General features: G+C 46.8%; 1 protein-coding gene across 1 annotated transcript in view; it reads right to left on the reverse strand.

Moving 5' to 3' along the window:
• LOC147112781 (uncharacterized) overlaps positions 1-15,028 on the reverse strand; it is a 445,258-nt gene that overhangs the window by 396,655 nt on the left and 33,575 nt on the right. Inside the window, 1 exon segment of the mRNA XM_085997401.1 lies at positions 13,620-14,366. Within this exon segment, the coding sequence (XP_085853527.1) occupies positions 13,620-13,884 (265 nt within the window). The 5' untranslated portion in view covers positions 13,885-14,366.

Consider the following 15,028-nt stretch of genomic DNA (forward strand, 5'->3'; position numbering starts at 1 on the left):
CCGCAGGTCCGCCGCTCTCGCTGCTCTGAGGCCTACCTGGTCTCTGGTGCGCTTTTAAACCCGCCGCTCCGCCGATTCTCCCACAGGTCCACCGCTCTGAGGCCTACCTGGTCTCTGGTGTGCTTTTAAACCCACCGCTCTGCCGATTCTCCCACAGGTCCACCGCTCTCGCCGCTCTGTTCCACAGCAAGCCTTGCTTCCTCTGCAGGCTCCCAAACTTCACCATTAAGATGGCACAGGAGCCTGCAGGAGCAATGGCCAGCGGGTGGGCCAGATCTGCCCCCAAATTTGATGAGGCTTCACTCCAGACATTACTGGACGGTGCTAGGGCACACAGGGAGGTCCTGTTCCCTTCTTCAGGGAGGAAGAGGCCTCCCAGCCAGACCAAAGCTGCGTGGCTACAGGTGGCAGGTCAAGTCAACTCCTTGGGGCTCACACAAAGAACATGGTTGCAGTGCAGGAAAAGATTCCATGACCTTCTTCGCACTGGAAAAGTAAGTACTGTATGAAGTTTCCATACCCTCAATCTGATCCCCATTGCCTTTCCTCACCAGCACTCAGCTTTACCAATCTCTTCCTGCACATCCCACTAGACACTCACATCCATGCACCCTTACCCATTCCCTCTCTCTCTATGCTCACATTCACAGTAAGGTGGAGGTTGGGGATGGCATTAAAAGGGAAATTAAAGAAGCGTGCAATAAGGGCACAGCAGTCATCATAGGTGACTTTAATCTACATATAGATTGGGCCAACCAAATTAGTAACAATACTGTGGAGGAGGAATTCCTGGAGTGTTTACGGGATGGTTTCCTGGACCAATATGTCGAGGAACCAACCAGAGATCAGGCCATCTTAGACTGGGTATTATGTAACGAGAAAGGATTAATTAGCAATCTTGTTGTACGAGGCCCCTTGGGTCGGAGCGATCATAATATGATCGAATTCTTCATTAAGATGGAGAATGAAGTAGTTGATTCAGAGATCAGGGTCCTCAATTTAAATAAAGGAAACTACGATGGTCTGAGGAGCGAGTTGGGTAGGATTGAGTGGGGAATGGTGCTCAAAGGGTTGACGGTGGATAGGCAATGGCAAACATTCAAAGGCCGAATGGATGAGCTACAGAATTTGTTCTCATCCCAGTTTGGCATAAAAATAAAACAAAAAAGGTGACTCAACCATGGCTAACAAGGGAAATTAGGGATAGCATAAGATCCAAGGAGAGGACATATAAATTGGCTAGAAAAAGCAATAATCCTGAGGATTGGGAGCAGTTTAGGAGTCAACAAAGGAGGACAAAGGGATTAATTAAGAAAGGGAAAATAGAATATGAGAGTAAGCTAGCAGGGAACATAAAAACTGACTGTAAAAGCTTTTATAGATATGTGAAGAGAAAAAGATTGGTGAAGTCAAGCGTAGGTCACTTACAGTCAGAATCAGGGGAATTTATCATGGGAAACAAGGAAATGGCAGACCAACTAAATACATACTTTGGTTCTGTCTTCACAAAGGAGGACACAAATAACCTCCCAGAGACGCCGGGGAACATAGGGTCTGATGAAAGAGAGGAACTGAAAGAAATCAGTATTTGTAGGAAAATGGTGTTAGGAAAATTGATGGGACTGAAGGCCGATAAGTCCCCAGGGCCTGATGGTCTACATCCCAGGGTACTTAAGGAAGTGGCCCTAGAGATAGTAGATGCATTACTGGTCATCTTCCAGAACTCGATAGACTCTGGAACGGTACCCATGGATTGGAGGGTAGCTAATGTTACCCCACGATTCAAAAAAGGTGGTAGAGAAAAAGCGGGGAATTATAGACCGGTAAGCCTGACATCGGTAGTGGGGAAAATGCTAGAGTCTTTTATAAAAGATGTACTAGCAGAGCACTTGGAAAGCAGTGACAGGATCGGACAAAGTCAACATGGATTTACAAAAGGTAAATCATGCTTGGCTAATCTACTGGAATTTTTTGAGGATGTAACTGGTAAAATAGATAAGGGAGAACCAGTGGATGTGGTGTATTTGGACTTTCAGAAGGCTTTTGATAAGGTCCCACATAAGAGATTAGCGTGCAAAATTAAGGCACATGGGATTGGGGGCAAGGTATTGACTTGGATAGGGAACTGGTTGGCGGACAGAAAGCAAAGAGTTGGAATAAACGGGCCATTTTCCGAGTGGCAGGCAGTGACTAGTGGGGTACCGCAAGGATCGGTCCTAGGACCCCAGCTGTTCACAATATATATTAATGATCTGGACGAGGGAATTGGATGTAATATCTCCAAATTTGCAGACGACACAAAACTGGGCGGGAGGGTAAGCTGCGAGGAGGATGTCGGGAAACTCCAGTACGATTTGGACAGGTTGGGTGATTGGGCAGAAACATGGCAAATGCGCTATAATGTGGATAAATGTGAAGTTATCCACTTCGGTAGAAAAACAGGAAGGCAGATTATTATTTGAATGGCAATAGATTGGGAGAAGGGGAAGTGCAAAGAGACCTGGGTGTCCTTGTGCACCAGTCGCTGAAGGTAAGCATGCAGGTGCAGCAGGCGGTTAAGAAGGCAAATGGTATGTTGGCTTTCGTAGCAAGAGGGTTCGAATACAGGAACAAGGATGTCTTGCTACAGTTGTACAGGGCCTTGGTGAGACCGCATCTTGAGTATTGTGTGCAGTTTTGGTCACCTTACCTGAGGAAGGACGTTCTTGCCATGGAGGGAGTGCAGCGAAGATTCACCAGGCTGATACCTGGGATGGCAGGAATGACGTATGAGGAGAGATTGTGTCGATTGGGCTTATACTCACTGGAGTTTAGAAGATTGAGAGGGGATCTCATCGAAACCTATAAAATTCTGTCAGGTCTGGACAGACTAGATGCAGGAAGGATGTTTCTGATGGCCGGGGAGCCCAGAACCAGGCGTCATAGTCTAAGGATAAGGGGTAAGCCATTTAGGACTGAAATGAGGAGGAATTTCTTCACCCAGAGAGTGGTGAACCTGTGGAATTCTCTGCCACAGAGGGCGGTGGAGGCTAGTTCATTAAATATATTCAAGAAAGAGTTGGATATATTTCTTGAGGCTAAAGGGATCAAAGGATATGGGGAAAAGGCAGGGACAGGGTACTGAATTTGGATGATCAGCCATGATCACGTTGAATGGCGGAGCAGGCTCGAAGGGCCGAATGGCCTACTCCTGCTCCTATCTTCTATGTTTCTATGTTTCTATATTCCACCATGCAGCCCTCACACTCCCTCTCACTCTGATGCTTTGAACACAACTGACTATACACAGGGAGGGCCCTTGGTCTTGCAACCTCACTCCATCTTTGTCTCCTTCTAAGTATCTATGCTATGCAGTCTCTGCACTCACTCCTCCATTCTCACTCAACCTCCACGTGTCTCCCTCATTGCAGGAAAAGAGAGCTCACAACAGGAGAGAGCAAGCCAGGACAGGAGGAGGACCACCCTCAGTAGCCCAGCTCACCCCCTGGGAGGAAGGCATCCTGGAGATTGCCGGGGCTGACCGAGATGTGGAAATTGGGGAAGGACAGGCAGGAGCATCCCCGCAAGCTGGTGACAGAATAGTTTTCCATCTCTCTCATTGGCATTGCATGAGTCGCTGATAATGATTCTGAAGCTACATCATATGGACTTATGATCATCTGCAAAATGCAATGTGCATGTAACCTTGGCATCACATCTCTAACTTTTTCCTTGACTCCCCCACAGGACCATCGAGAGCCCCCGTCCCCAGTGTGCAGGAGCAAGAGCCTGAGCAGCCAAACTCCTCAGAGGAATCTGCAACCTCTGAGGGCGCAGTGTCTGCAGAAATAAGCGCACCCAGCACCAGCGCAGACACTCACACCTCGGTGGGACTTTCGGGACATGGAGTAGAGTTGTCACCTGCTGTATCACGGCTCACAAGTGAGCATCAGCAGATTGTGGAGACAGGGACAGCAGTGGAGAGTCCTCGTCGGAGAGCGCAGGACTCTGCCAGCACGGCTCAGCTGCATGTCGACCCTCTGCCTCTGGGTCCATCCGTAAGATCAGAGGTGATGGAACTCCATGCACAGAAGCAGGAGTCTCTGGCAGGTTTTGTCTCCATGGTCGAGTGTGGAGCGAATGGATGAGTCCATAGTGAACATGAGCAGAGCCTTTGTAGAGTCAGTGGTGCATGAACACATCAATACGGAAAGGATGGCTACCTACGTGGAAATGATTGCTGCCTCCATGGTAAGGCTGGCTATGGTAGAGGAGAGGAGGGCTACGGCCATGGAGGAGGTTAGTCGCCAGGGTATGGAAAATATGGTGAGTGTTCAGAATAGAATGACATCTCTTGAGGAGCGATGGGCATCTATTGAACAAAGAAACCAGACCTTCATGAAAGTCCTTCTGAGTAGGACTGCCATTGTACAAACGGGTCCCCATGGCCCCCTTGATGTGCAGCAAGCTGCTCTCCAGCCACTTGCAGGCGCTGAGGGGGACCTGACCCATGAGAGGGAGGTTGGTGGCAGACCTCAAGGAAGTGGGGGCTCCTCTTCAAGTGCTCACACTTCCATGCCACTGCAGAGCCCTCGGTCAGAGCCCCACCAGAGTCCACACCTAACAGAGATAGAGGTCTCAACCCCTGCATAGCCACAGGAGCAGCAGACTGCTGGTGAGCCCTCACAGGCTCGCCATCCCAGAGGATGCCCGCCAAAGGTGTCGAGACAGGAGCAGCAGGAAAGTGAGCAAGGGGCCTCCACATCTGCTGAAGCCACAGGGGAACCACTACGTAGCAGCACGCGTAAGAGGAAAATAAAGCACAAATAGTCACAAGGGTAGTCACTTGGGCGAAATGCTGTGTATTTTGTAAAAATGCCATCAGTTGTTTGTTTTTCATAAAAATTCTGATGGCAGCTTCTGCAGTTGTGGCGTGTGTCATTTCGCGAATGGGGCTGTGATGTGCCAAATAACTGCCCGAATCCAAAGTTAAAGCTTAAGACTGAAGCCTTTTATTAAATAAGAATCATGACAGAGTTAACAGAGTCCATCATCGACCGAGCCCTTGGTAGAGCATACCAGAAGAGGGGCGGGGCCAGGGAGGAGCATTAGTGGTTCCCCCTAGTGGAACATTCCAGACATTACAAGTGCAAGTACAAATATCAGAACACAGTTATTTCATCACATTCACCCCCTGCTATAGATTCAGTCTGTCAGGTGGTCTGATAATCCTCTGGGAACGACGTAACTCTTGCTGAGGCTCCTCCCGGAGTACTAACTCCGGTTCATTCGAATTCCCAGAATCATCAGTATTTTCCACACTGAGGGTTTGTGTCTCTGAAGGTCCAATACCACGATTGAAAACTCTACTCTCAGAGTCGAACTCTTTTCAAGCTCCAGCAGGTGCAAGATCTTTAATAGAGACCGTATCCTCTCGCCCATCCGAATATTGAATATACGCATACTGGGGATTAGCATGGAGGAGTTGTACTTCCTCCACCAGTGGATCAGTCTTGTGGCCTCTCACATGTCTGCGCAACAACACAGGGCCCGTGGTCGTCAACCATGTGGGTAACGATACTCCATTAGTAGCTTTTCTTGGAAAACTAAACATCCTTTCATGAGGGGTGGCATTCGTTGCTGTACACAAAAGAGACCTTATGGAATGCAGCACGTCTGGCAGGACATCCTGCCAGCGAGAGGTCGGCAGGCCTTGTGACTTCAGAGACAGTACGATAGCCTTCCACACTGTCGCATTTTCTTTCTCGACCTGCCCATTACCACGAGGGTTATAGCTGGTAGTTCTACTCGTTGCAATCCCCTTCGATAGCAAAAACTGTCGTAATTCTTCGCTCATAAAGGAAGAACCCCTATCACTATGTATATAGTTAGGCATGCCGAACAAGGAAAACAGTTGGCAGAGGCATTTAATTACAACAGCACTAGTCACATCCGAACAGGGGATAACAAAAGGGAACCGAGAGTACTCGTCTATAGTATTAAGAAAATAGACATTACGGTCGCTCGATGGAAGGGGACCTTTAAAATCGAGACTCAAACGCTCAAATGGTCGAGTTGCTTTAATAAGATGAGCTGGCTCGGACAGCTTATAGAAGCGGGGTTTGCATTCAGCACAAACATGACAGGTTCTGGTCATTGTCCGGACCTCCTCAATAGAGTAGGGTAGATTGTGGGACTTAATGAAGTGGTTCATTCTGGTAACCCCAGGGTGGCAGAGTGCGTCGTGGAGACTTTGAAGCTTATCTGTACCTAGACTAGCACATACTCCTCGTGACAAAGCATCCGATGGCTCATTAAATACTCCAGGCCTGTACTGAATATCATAGTCATATGTTGACAGTTCTATTCGCCATCTTAAAATCTTATCATTTTTGATCTTGCCTCTCTGCTTAGTGTTGAACATAAAGGCCACAGATCGCTGGTCAGTAATGAGCGTAAAACGTTGGCCAGCGAGATAATGTCTCCAATACCTGACTGCTTCAATAATTGCCTGTGCCTCCTTTTCCACTGAAGAATGTCGAACTTCTGGTCCTTGCAATGTACGAGAGAAGAAGGCTACTGGTCTACCAGCTTGGTTAAGAGTTGCTGCCAACGCAAAATCAGATGTATCACTTTCCACTTGAAATGGGATCTTCTCATCCACGGCACATACCACTGCCTTCTCAATGTCCCGTTTGATATTAAGGAAAGCCTCCTGAGCTTCTGCCGATAGCGGAAAAGACATCGACTTAATAAGAGGTCGGACTTTATCTGAGTAGCTAGCCACCTACTGGGCATAGTACGAGAAGAATCCCAGACACCTTCTTAAGGCTTTTACAGTGTGAGGTAAAGGTAATTCCTTAAGTGGGCGTAATCTTTCAGGGTCTGGCCTGATTACCCCATTCTCCACAATGCAACCAAGAATACACAAACGTGTAGTATTGAAGGTACACTTGTTTTCGTTGTAGGTCAGGTTTAACCTCTTTGCAGTCTCGAGGAACTTCGCGAGATTTTGATCATGCTCCCGTTGGTCACGCCCACAGATGGTAACATTGTCCAGGTACGGGAATGTTGCTTCCAACGTGTATTCATCCACCATATGATCCATCTCCCGTTGTAAGACGGATACCCCATTCGTCACTCCAAAGGGCACCCGAAGGAATTGGAACAGGCGCCCATTAGCTTCGAAGGCCGTATAAGGTCGGTCTTCTATTTTGATGGGGAGTTGATGGTAGGCAGACTTTAAATCAATGGTGGAGAACACGTGGTACTGAGCTATCTGGTTCACCATCTCAGAAATACGAGGCAAAGGATAGGCGTCTAATTGGGTATACAAGTTTATAGTCTGGCTATAATCGACCACAAGTCTTTTCTTCTCATTAGTTTTAACCACCACCACCTGGGCACGCCACGGGCTACCACTGTGTTCGATGATTCCCTCCCGTTGAAGCCTTTCCACTTCCTCTTTTATAAATGTTTTATCTTCTGAACTATACCGTCGACTCTTAGTCGCTATAGGTCTACAATTAGGAGCAAGGTTCGCAAACAAAGAAGGCGGGCTTACGTTTAAAGTAGAAAGGCCGCAGACTGTGAGCGGAGGCTGGGATCCACCATACTTAAGGGTAACGCTCTCGTGCTGACACTGGAAGTCCAAGCCTAATATTAAGTTCACACACAACTGAGGTAATATGAGGAGTTTAAAATCCTTATACTCCGTATCCTTAACGGTCAATGTGACTTTACAATATCCAGTTACCTCCAAAGTAAGGGATTTGGACGCATCACAATTTCACTTCGAGTAGGATACACCTTCAATGAACAGAAGTTAACAAGGTTGGGGTGTATAAAACTTTCAGTACTGCCACAGTCTATCAAACACCCAGTAGGACGAACATTAATCTTAATGTCCATCATAGATTTTGACAAGGAACACGGTATGGTCTGGTCAACCGTAGCCAAGGCTAGAGTAAAACGATAGGCGGCAGCAGAGAAGACATTGGGTACAGGATTACCCTTACACACTTTACTAAAATGTCCCCGTTTCTTACATTTAAAACAGGTAGCCTCTCTGGCTGGGCAACTTTGCCTGGGGTGTTTAGATTGACCACAAAAATAACACTTAGACCCATGGGGCACAGCCGCAACAATAGGATTAAGTGGGGGCTCCATTGGTGTTATGGATGCCTCCATACTCGGAACACACGAGGCTGAGAGAGATGCATGGGCTGATGCATACACTTCTGAATTCTTCTGGGCTACATCTAACGATCGAGCAGCAGTGACAACCGTTTTTAAAACTAACGAGTCGGTCTCGAGGAGTCTCTGTCTAATATAATTAGATCGGAGGCCAGATATGAAAGAATCGCGGATGGCTTCTTCCTGATACACTATGGCAGAGACAGCCTTGTAGTTGCAACCCTTAGCCAAAGCCTTAAGGTCCTGCAGGAAATCGTCCAGAGATTCCTCGGGTAATTGCCTGCGAGTAGACAGGAGATACCTGGCGTATACTTCGTTAACCGACTTAAGGTACTGGGCTTTAAGAGCTGCGAGTGCCTCTTCATATGTAGTAATATCTTCAATTATAGAGTAAGTTTGATGACTTACCAAGTTGGTTAGAAGACCCAACTTGTTAACCGTCGGATCGGTCGATGATGCGATGAAGTGTTCAAAACATCGGAGCCAATGCGTAAATTTCTTCGACGCATCTGCCGAATGGGGATCGATATCCAGACGCTCTGGTTTCAAAAATCGATCCATCTTCCAAAAGTTGTTATTTAATAAAATTGATGTGCCAAATAACTGCCCGAATCCGAAGTTAAAGCTTAAGACTGAAGCCTTTTATTAAATAAGAATCATGACAGAGTTAACAGAGTCCATCATCGACGGAGCTCTTGGTAGAACATACCAGAAGAGGGGCGGGGCCAGGGAGGAGCATTAGTGGTTCCCCCTAGTGGAACATTCCAGACATTACAAGTGCAAATACAAATATCAGAACACAGTTATTTCATCATAGGCTGGAGGTCCTCTAATGCCAAGAGGGGAAGGAAAAAAGGCCTCCCATGCTTCTGGTAGATGCCTCAGTTGAGGAAGCGCTGAGTGAGGGTGGCGAGAGGGGTCTCACAGGAGGTCACACTGGAGAAGTGTGTGAGGCTCCAACCTTCCACAGGTGTGGTTAGGCCTGGTAAAAGTTGCCCCAGACCTGAGACAACAAAGTCCTGCCACCTGCAAATGATGACTGATCAAATATCCTCTTTAATGTTGGGCCTGCAGCTGATAGTCAGCAAGCCAATAGTGTTCACGCCAGGTTTCACAGGTGTGATCCCCACCAGGTATGTTTTACGTGGGAAAAGGGTTAAACAGGCAAGCGCCTGTTAAAATGGGATTATAAAGGCCAATGAGTGCTGTTTAAGGGCCCTAAAGACCAGTCCCGCCTGTTGCAGGCGGGACTGATTTGGGTCCATCAGACACACCTAGGTTAAAATGGCGTGGAGGCAGGTACCAGGCGGGCGGGTCCCGACACCCAGGTTTTGCGATTTTAACTCCCCACACGCCTAAAAGCCCGCCTGTCGGCTGCATTAAAATCGAGCCCTATAGTTCCACATTATTTAGCTACTAAGCCAGCAGGGCAGGCTGTTGTCCAGCATTTATGAGGCACGGTAACTTTAGAAACCGAAACATTTTCCTTTTTCTCATTGCTACGTATGAACACAAGATAGAATTAAACAAAAAAATATAATTCAGCCAGCCCATCTGACGAAAGGTCATCGACCTGAAACGTTGGCCTCGATTTTCATTGAGCCGTGGAGGCGGGCTTGGAGGCGTGCGGGGGGTTAAAATTGCAAAAACTGGCGGGCGGGACCCCCCTTGCCTGGTTCCCGACTCCGAGCAATTTTAACTCAGCCGTGTCTGATGGTCCCGACTCCGTCCCGCATCCAACAGGCGGGACTGGTCGTTAAGGCCCTTAACTACCACTAAATGGCCTCTATAATCCTATTTTGAAAGGCCCTTGCGAATTTAACCCTTTTCCCACATGAAACACGCCTGGTGGGAAACACGAATGTGAAACCTGGCGGGAGCACTATTGGATTGCTATCAACTACAGGTCAACCATTAAAGAGGAGATTTGATCAGCCATGAATTGCAGGTGGCAGGACTTAGTGGTCTCAGGTCTGGGGCAACTTTTAGAAGGCTTAACCACACCTGTGGAAGGTTGGAGCCTCACACCCATCTCCAGTGTGGCCTCCTGGGAAACCCCTCTCGCCACCTTCACTCAGCGATTCCTCAACGGAGGCATATACCAGAAGCATGGGAGCCATTTATTTCCTTCCCATCTGGGCATTAGAGGAGCTCGAGCACCAGCCGCGGCAGCAGCAGAACCAGGAACCACAGCAGCACCAGCAACAGCAGCAGCAGCAGGAGCGCCAGGCTGCTGCTCACCCACCTGAAGCTGCACAGGCCAGAAGGGGCCAGCGCCTGGAAGTGGCTGGAGAGCACCTTGTTGCACATCAGGGGGACCATGGGGACCCGTATCTGCAATGGCAGTCCTACTCAGAAGGAATTCCATGAAGGTCTGGTTTCTCTGTTCAATAGATGTCCATCGCTCCTCAAGAGATGTCATTCTATTCTGAACAATGACCATGTTTTCCATACCCTGGCGACTAAGCTCCTCCATGGCCGTAGCCATCCTCTCCTCTACGGTAGCCAGCCTTACCATGGAGGTAGCCATCCTTCCCATGGTGATGCGTTCATGCGCCAATCACTCCACAAAGGCTCTGCTCATGTTCGCTATGGAATCCTCCATTCGCTCCACACTCACAGCAACCCTAGAGACAAAACCTGCCAGAGACTCCTGCATCTGTGCATGGAGTTCCATCACCTCTAATCTTATGGATGGACCCAGAGGCAGAGGGTCGACATGCTGCTGAGCCGAGCTGGCAGAGTCTTGCGCCCTCCGACTAGAACTCTCCACTGCTGTCCCTGTCTCCACAATCTGCTGATGCTCACTTGTGAGCTGTGATACACCAGGTGACAACACTACTCTATGTCCCAAAAGTCCCACCGAGGTGTGAGTGTCTGCGCTGGTGCTGGGTGCGCTGAATTCTGGTGACGCTGCACCCTCAGAGGTTGCAGCTTCCTCTGAGGAGTCTGGCTGCTCAGCCTCTTCTTCCTGGCTAGGGGAGACGGATGCTTGTGATGGTCCTGTGGGGGAGTAAAGGAAAGAGTCAGAGATGTGATGCAAAGGCTACATGCACATAGCTTTTTGCAGATGCTCATAAGTCCATCTGTTACAGTTTCACAATCATTATCAGCGACTCATGCAATGTCAATGAGAGAGATGGGAAATGTTCCTGTCACCAGTTTGCAGTGTTACACCCGTCTGTCTGTCCCCCACGCGCGAATCATCCTCTATTCCCATAATTTCCCGGACGGCCTCCTCCCAGGGGGTCAGGTGGGCTATTGAGGCTGTCCCGCCTCCTGTCCTGGTTCGCTCTCTTTTGTTGTGAGCTCTCTTTTCCTGCAATGAGGGAGACAAGTGGAGGTTGAGTGAGAATGAAGGACTGAGTGTAGAGATTACATAGCATAGATACTTAGAAGGAGACAAAGATGGAGTGAGGTTGCAAGATCAAGGGCCCACCCTGTGTGTTGTCAGTTGTGTTCAAAGCATCAGAGTGATAGGGAGTGTGAGGGCTGCATGGTCAAATAGTTAGGTGAATATGAGTATAGAGAGAGAGGGAATGGGTAAGGGTGTATGGATGTCAGTGTCAAGTGGGATGTGGAGGAAGAGATTGCTAAAGCTGAGTGCTGGTGAGGAAGGGCAATGGGGATCAGATTGAGGGTGATGGGAAATTCATACTCACTTTTCCAGTGCGCTGAAGGTCATGAAATCTTTTCCTGCACTGTATCCAGGTTCTGCGGGTGACTCCCAAAAGTTGACCTCCTCAGCCACCTGCATCCACACTGCCTTGGTCTGAGTGGGAGGCCTCTTCCTCCCTGATGAAGGGAAGAGCACCTCCCTGTTGGCCCTAGCCCCATCCACTAATGCCTGCAGTGCCACCTCGTCAAAGCGAGGAGCTGATCTGGCCCTCCCGCTTGTCATATTTGCTGCAGCTCCCTCACACTGCACAGTCAAGAAGCTTGGCAGTCTGCAGAAGAAGCAAGGCTTGCTGTGGATCTTAAATGCAGTAGCAATGATGACGTAATCGGAGGGGACTTTCAGTCATGAAAAACCCATTTGCAAAGGCTTCCCACATGTTGGAAATCAATTGGCCAATTGAGTTAAAATTGCATCAATCTCCCACATCCATTTAGATTCGTGTGGGAAGCACGAAATTCGGATAACACGACACCATCCCGCACCTGAGTTAAAATCTCCCCCGTTAACACTGATTCTCTCTCCACAGAAGATGCCTGAACTGCTAAGTATTTCCAGCATTTTCTGTTTTTAATTCAGCCAACCAATCTCATTCTCTCCACAGCCTATGTACAATTTTCCCTATTGTGGATTTTACCCAACCTTGATATTTCCTAGAGTTTAGAAGAATGAGAGGTGATCGAATTGAAACATATACAATTCTTAAGGGGCTTGATAGGTTTAATGCTGAGAAAATGTTTCCCCTGGCTGGGGAATCTAGAACCAGGGGTCACAGGCTCAGAATAAGGGGTCGGCCATTTAGGACTGAGGAGGAGAAATTTCTTCACTCAATGGGTTGTGAATCTTTGGAATTCTCTACCCCAGAGAGCTGTGGATGCTCGGTCGTTGAGTATATTCAAGACAGAGGTCTATAAGTTTTTGGGAACTAAGGGAATGAAGGGATATGGGAATAGTGCTGGAAAGTGGAGTTGAGGTAGAAGATCGGCCATGATCTGGTTGAATGGCCGAAAATCTCGAGGGGCCAAATGGCCTACTCCGGCTCCTATTTCTTATGTTCTTATGTTCTCAAATTCCTGAGAGAAGTGACTAGCCATTAATAGAATGTTTATAAAGACAAAACTCGCCTTTTCTCCTTTACCCCAAGGAACTCTGGATATTAATCTAACATTGCAACCTACATTATTCAGCTCTGACCAACCACATTCTACAGATGATGTTTCCATGCTCCCAGCAGCACAGAGCCATCATGTTCTTTAGTAAATTTGATGGATTTTGCACATTTCTGCATTGTTCAACAGTTAGGGGGCTGAATGAACAGCTTAGTAACGAATGAGAAGTACGTAGTTATCATATTAAAACAAATATTTAGCACAAAATTAAGACAACGGTGCATCTTTGGTTATTAATACGTTTGAATTGTTGCCAAGGGGTTTATAGAAGGTTAGTTTTTTTTTTAATTTATCATCATTGTCAGCTTCGGAATAAGAAAGTAATTGTTGCAAATGATGCTGCAAACTAAACATTTGTTGTAGGTTTGAAGGCAATTTTCAACCAAAAGGAATTCTTCCCAGCTATTCTAACTCAAAGAGGCTATAAACTATACTCTAATCTTTAGTGTCAATGTCACTTGCCAATTGTCACTTCACAGTGTAGCCGGAGTGAGAACAGGCAGCTTGGTAAATGTGTTAAAAGTGTTAACCGTGTCCATCAGCACAGTAGTAAGCATCTTAACCATGTTATTATTGAGTTAGTTGATCATATTCTGTACCTTTGATATTGGATTTTCTTTTGGGTTCTTCATCTTCACTCTCTGACAACCCATCTTCCACCCTTGGAATTACCCAAGGTCCAGCAAACTTTTCCTTCTCCTCTGGACATGAGCATGAAGTCAGCATGAGACAGAGTTGACCATGACTGCTGAGTTGTTTATTTCTAGGCCTCAAGCCTAAAACATCCTTAGAAACAGACAGTTCACCTGGAGAACGTCTGTTGTCATTCAAAAGAACTCTCATACTTAATGTTTGAGTATTCATAGTGTTAAATTCATTCCAAAATGTACTACTGAAAAGAAACAAAATCCGCTTTTACACGACAAGTTTGAAAGTGTACTGGTGGAGATTTGCTGCTTTAAAGTTTTAATGTTGGTTTTGTCAGCATTGACATTCAAACTCCCTCGGGTAGTTGTGCTTGTAGTTTTATTGCTTCAAAATAATCTCTCTTTGATTCTTCAACTTCCTTGTTAAAGATCATGGCCAGAATGTACACATCAGTATTGAAAGTTCAAGTATTTATACATGAACTCACACAATGCACATTAGTCACACTTTAAAAAAAGCAAACTTTTTGATCTGCCCCATGGAACACGTAGCATATCCAATATGGACGCATGCTCTGGATTTTCTGTGAAACTGCGTATGTACTTCCCAGGTTAGAGCAAAGTCTGTTCTGTTCAGCAGTTAAGCCTCCTCCATCAGTAAGCTCGAGCTATGGACAGCTACCGGTACATTTCCAGAATCTGCAAAAGCAAATTAATTGTAATAATTAGTTGTTTTGTTGTTACCACCACTTTAGCAAATTGTTTCATTTGACAGCAGCAAGGACATAATCCCAACAGTTGATGAAGAAACTGGTAAAGTAACTTTAAATAGCAATGTTTTCCAAGCTAACTTTGTAAAATCACTATTAACACTTACCCAGATGAACACAAACACAAACTCTACATGGTTACAAAGTTATCTGTGTCATCCATAATGCTTTGCCTGCCTCTTACCCTATTTGAAGACTGAAAGAATAATGATTGATTATAGGAACATCCATTTAGACTTTTTAGTAACTTGTATTTTAAGGGCTGATTTACCAAATGTGCGCTCCTAGTGCAGAGCCTTGCCTACTGGATGCACATATTGGGAAACATACTCCTCATTAATAGATGGAAAATCAAAGGGAGAATGCCACAATTTCCTGATATGTTCTTCAGGTGGACTACGTTCCATCTCAGAATGTATTCAGAAAGTTTGCCGTTTAGTGCTTAATGGGTAACTTCTAAAACGTTCATTTTAATGCCTAATTTTCTCCTCATCCCCATCTCTGAAAAGTGCTGACTCTTGCTGCGTATGGCTGCATGGGCACCAGTAATATTTCAGTACCTCCCCCAAGTGGCCAATCTTCACGCATAGC

Source organism: Somniosus microcephalus, chromosome 9 (genome assembly GCF_052327205.1).
Source record: "Somniosus microcephalus isolate GS21.2 chromosome 9, FLI_Smic_1.0, whole genome shotgun sequence".
Lineage (NCBI taxonomy): Eukaryota > Metazoa > Chordata > Chondrichthyes > Squaliformes > Somniosidae > Somniosus > Somniosus microcephalus.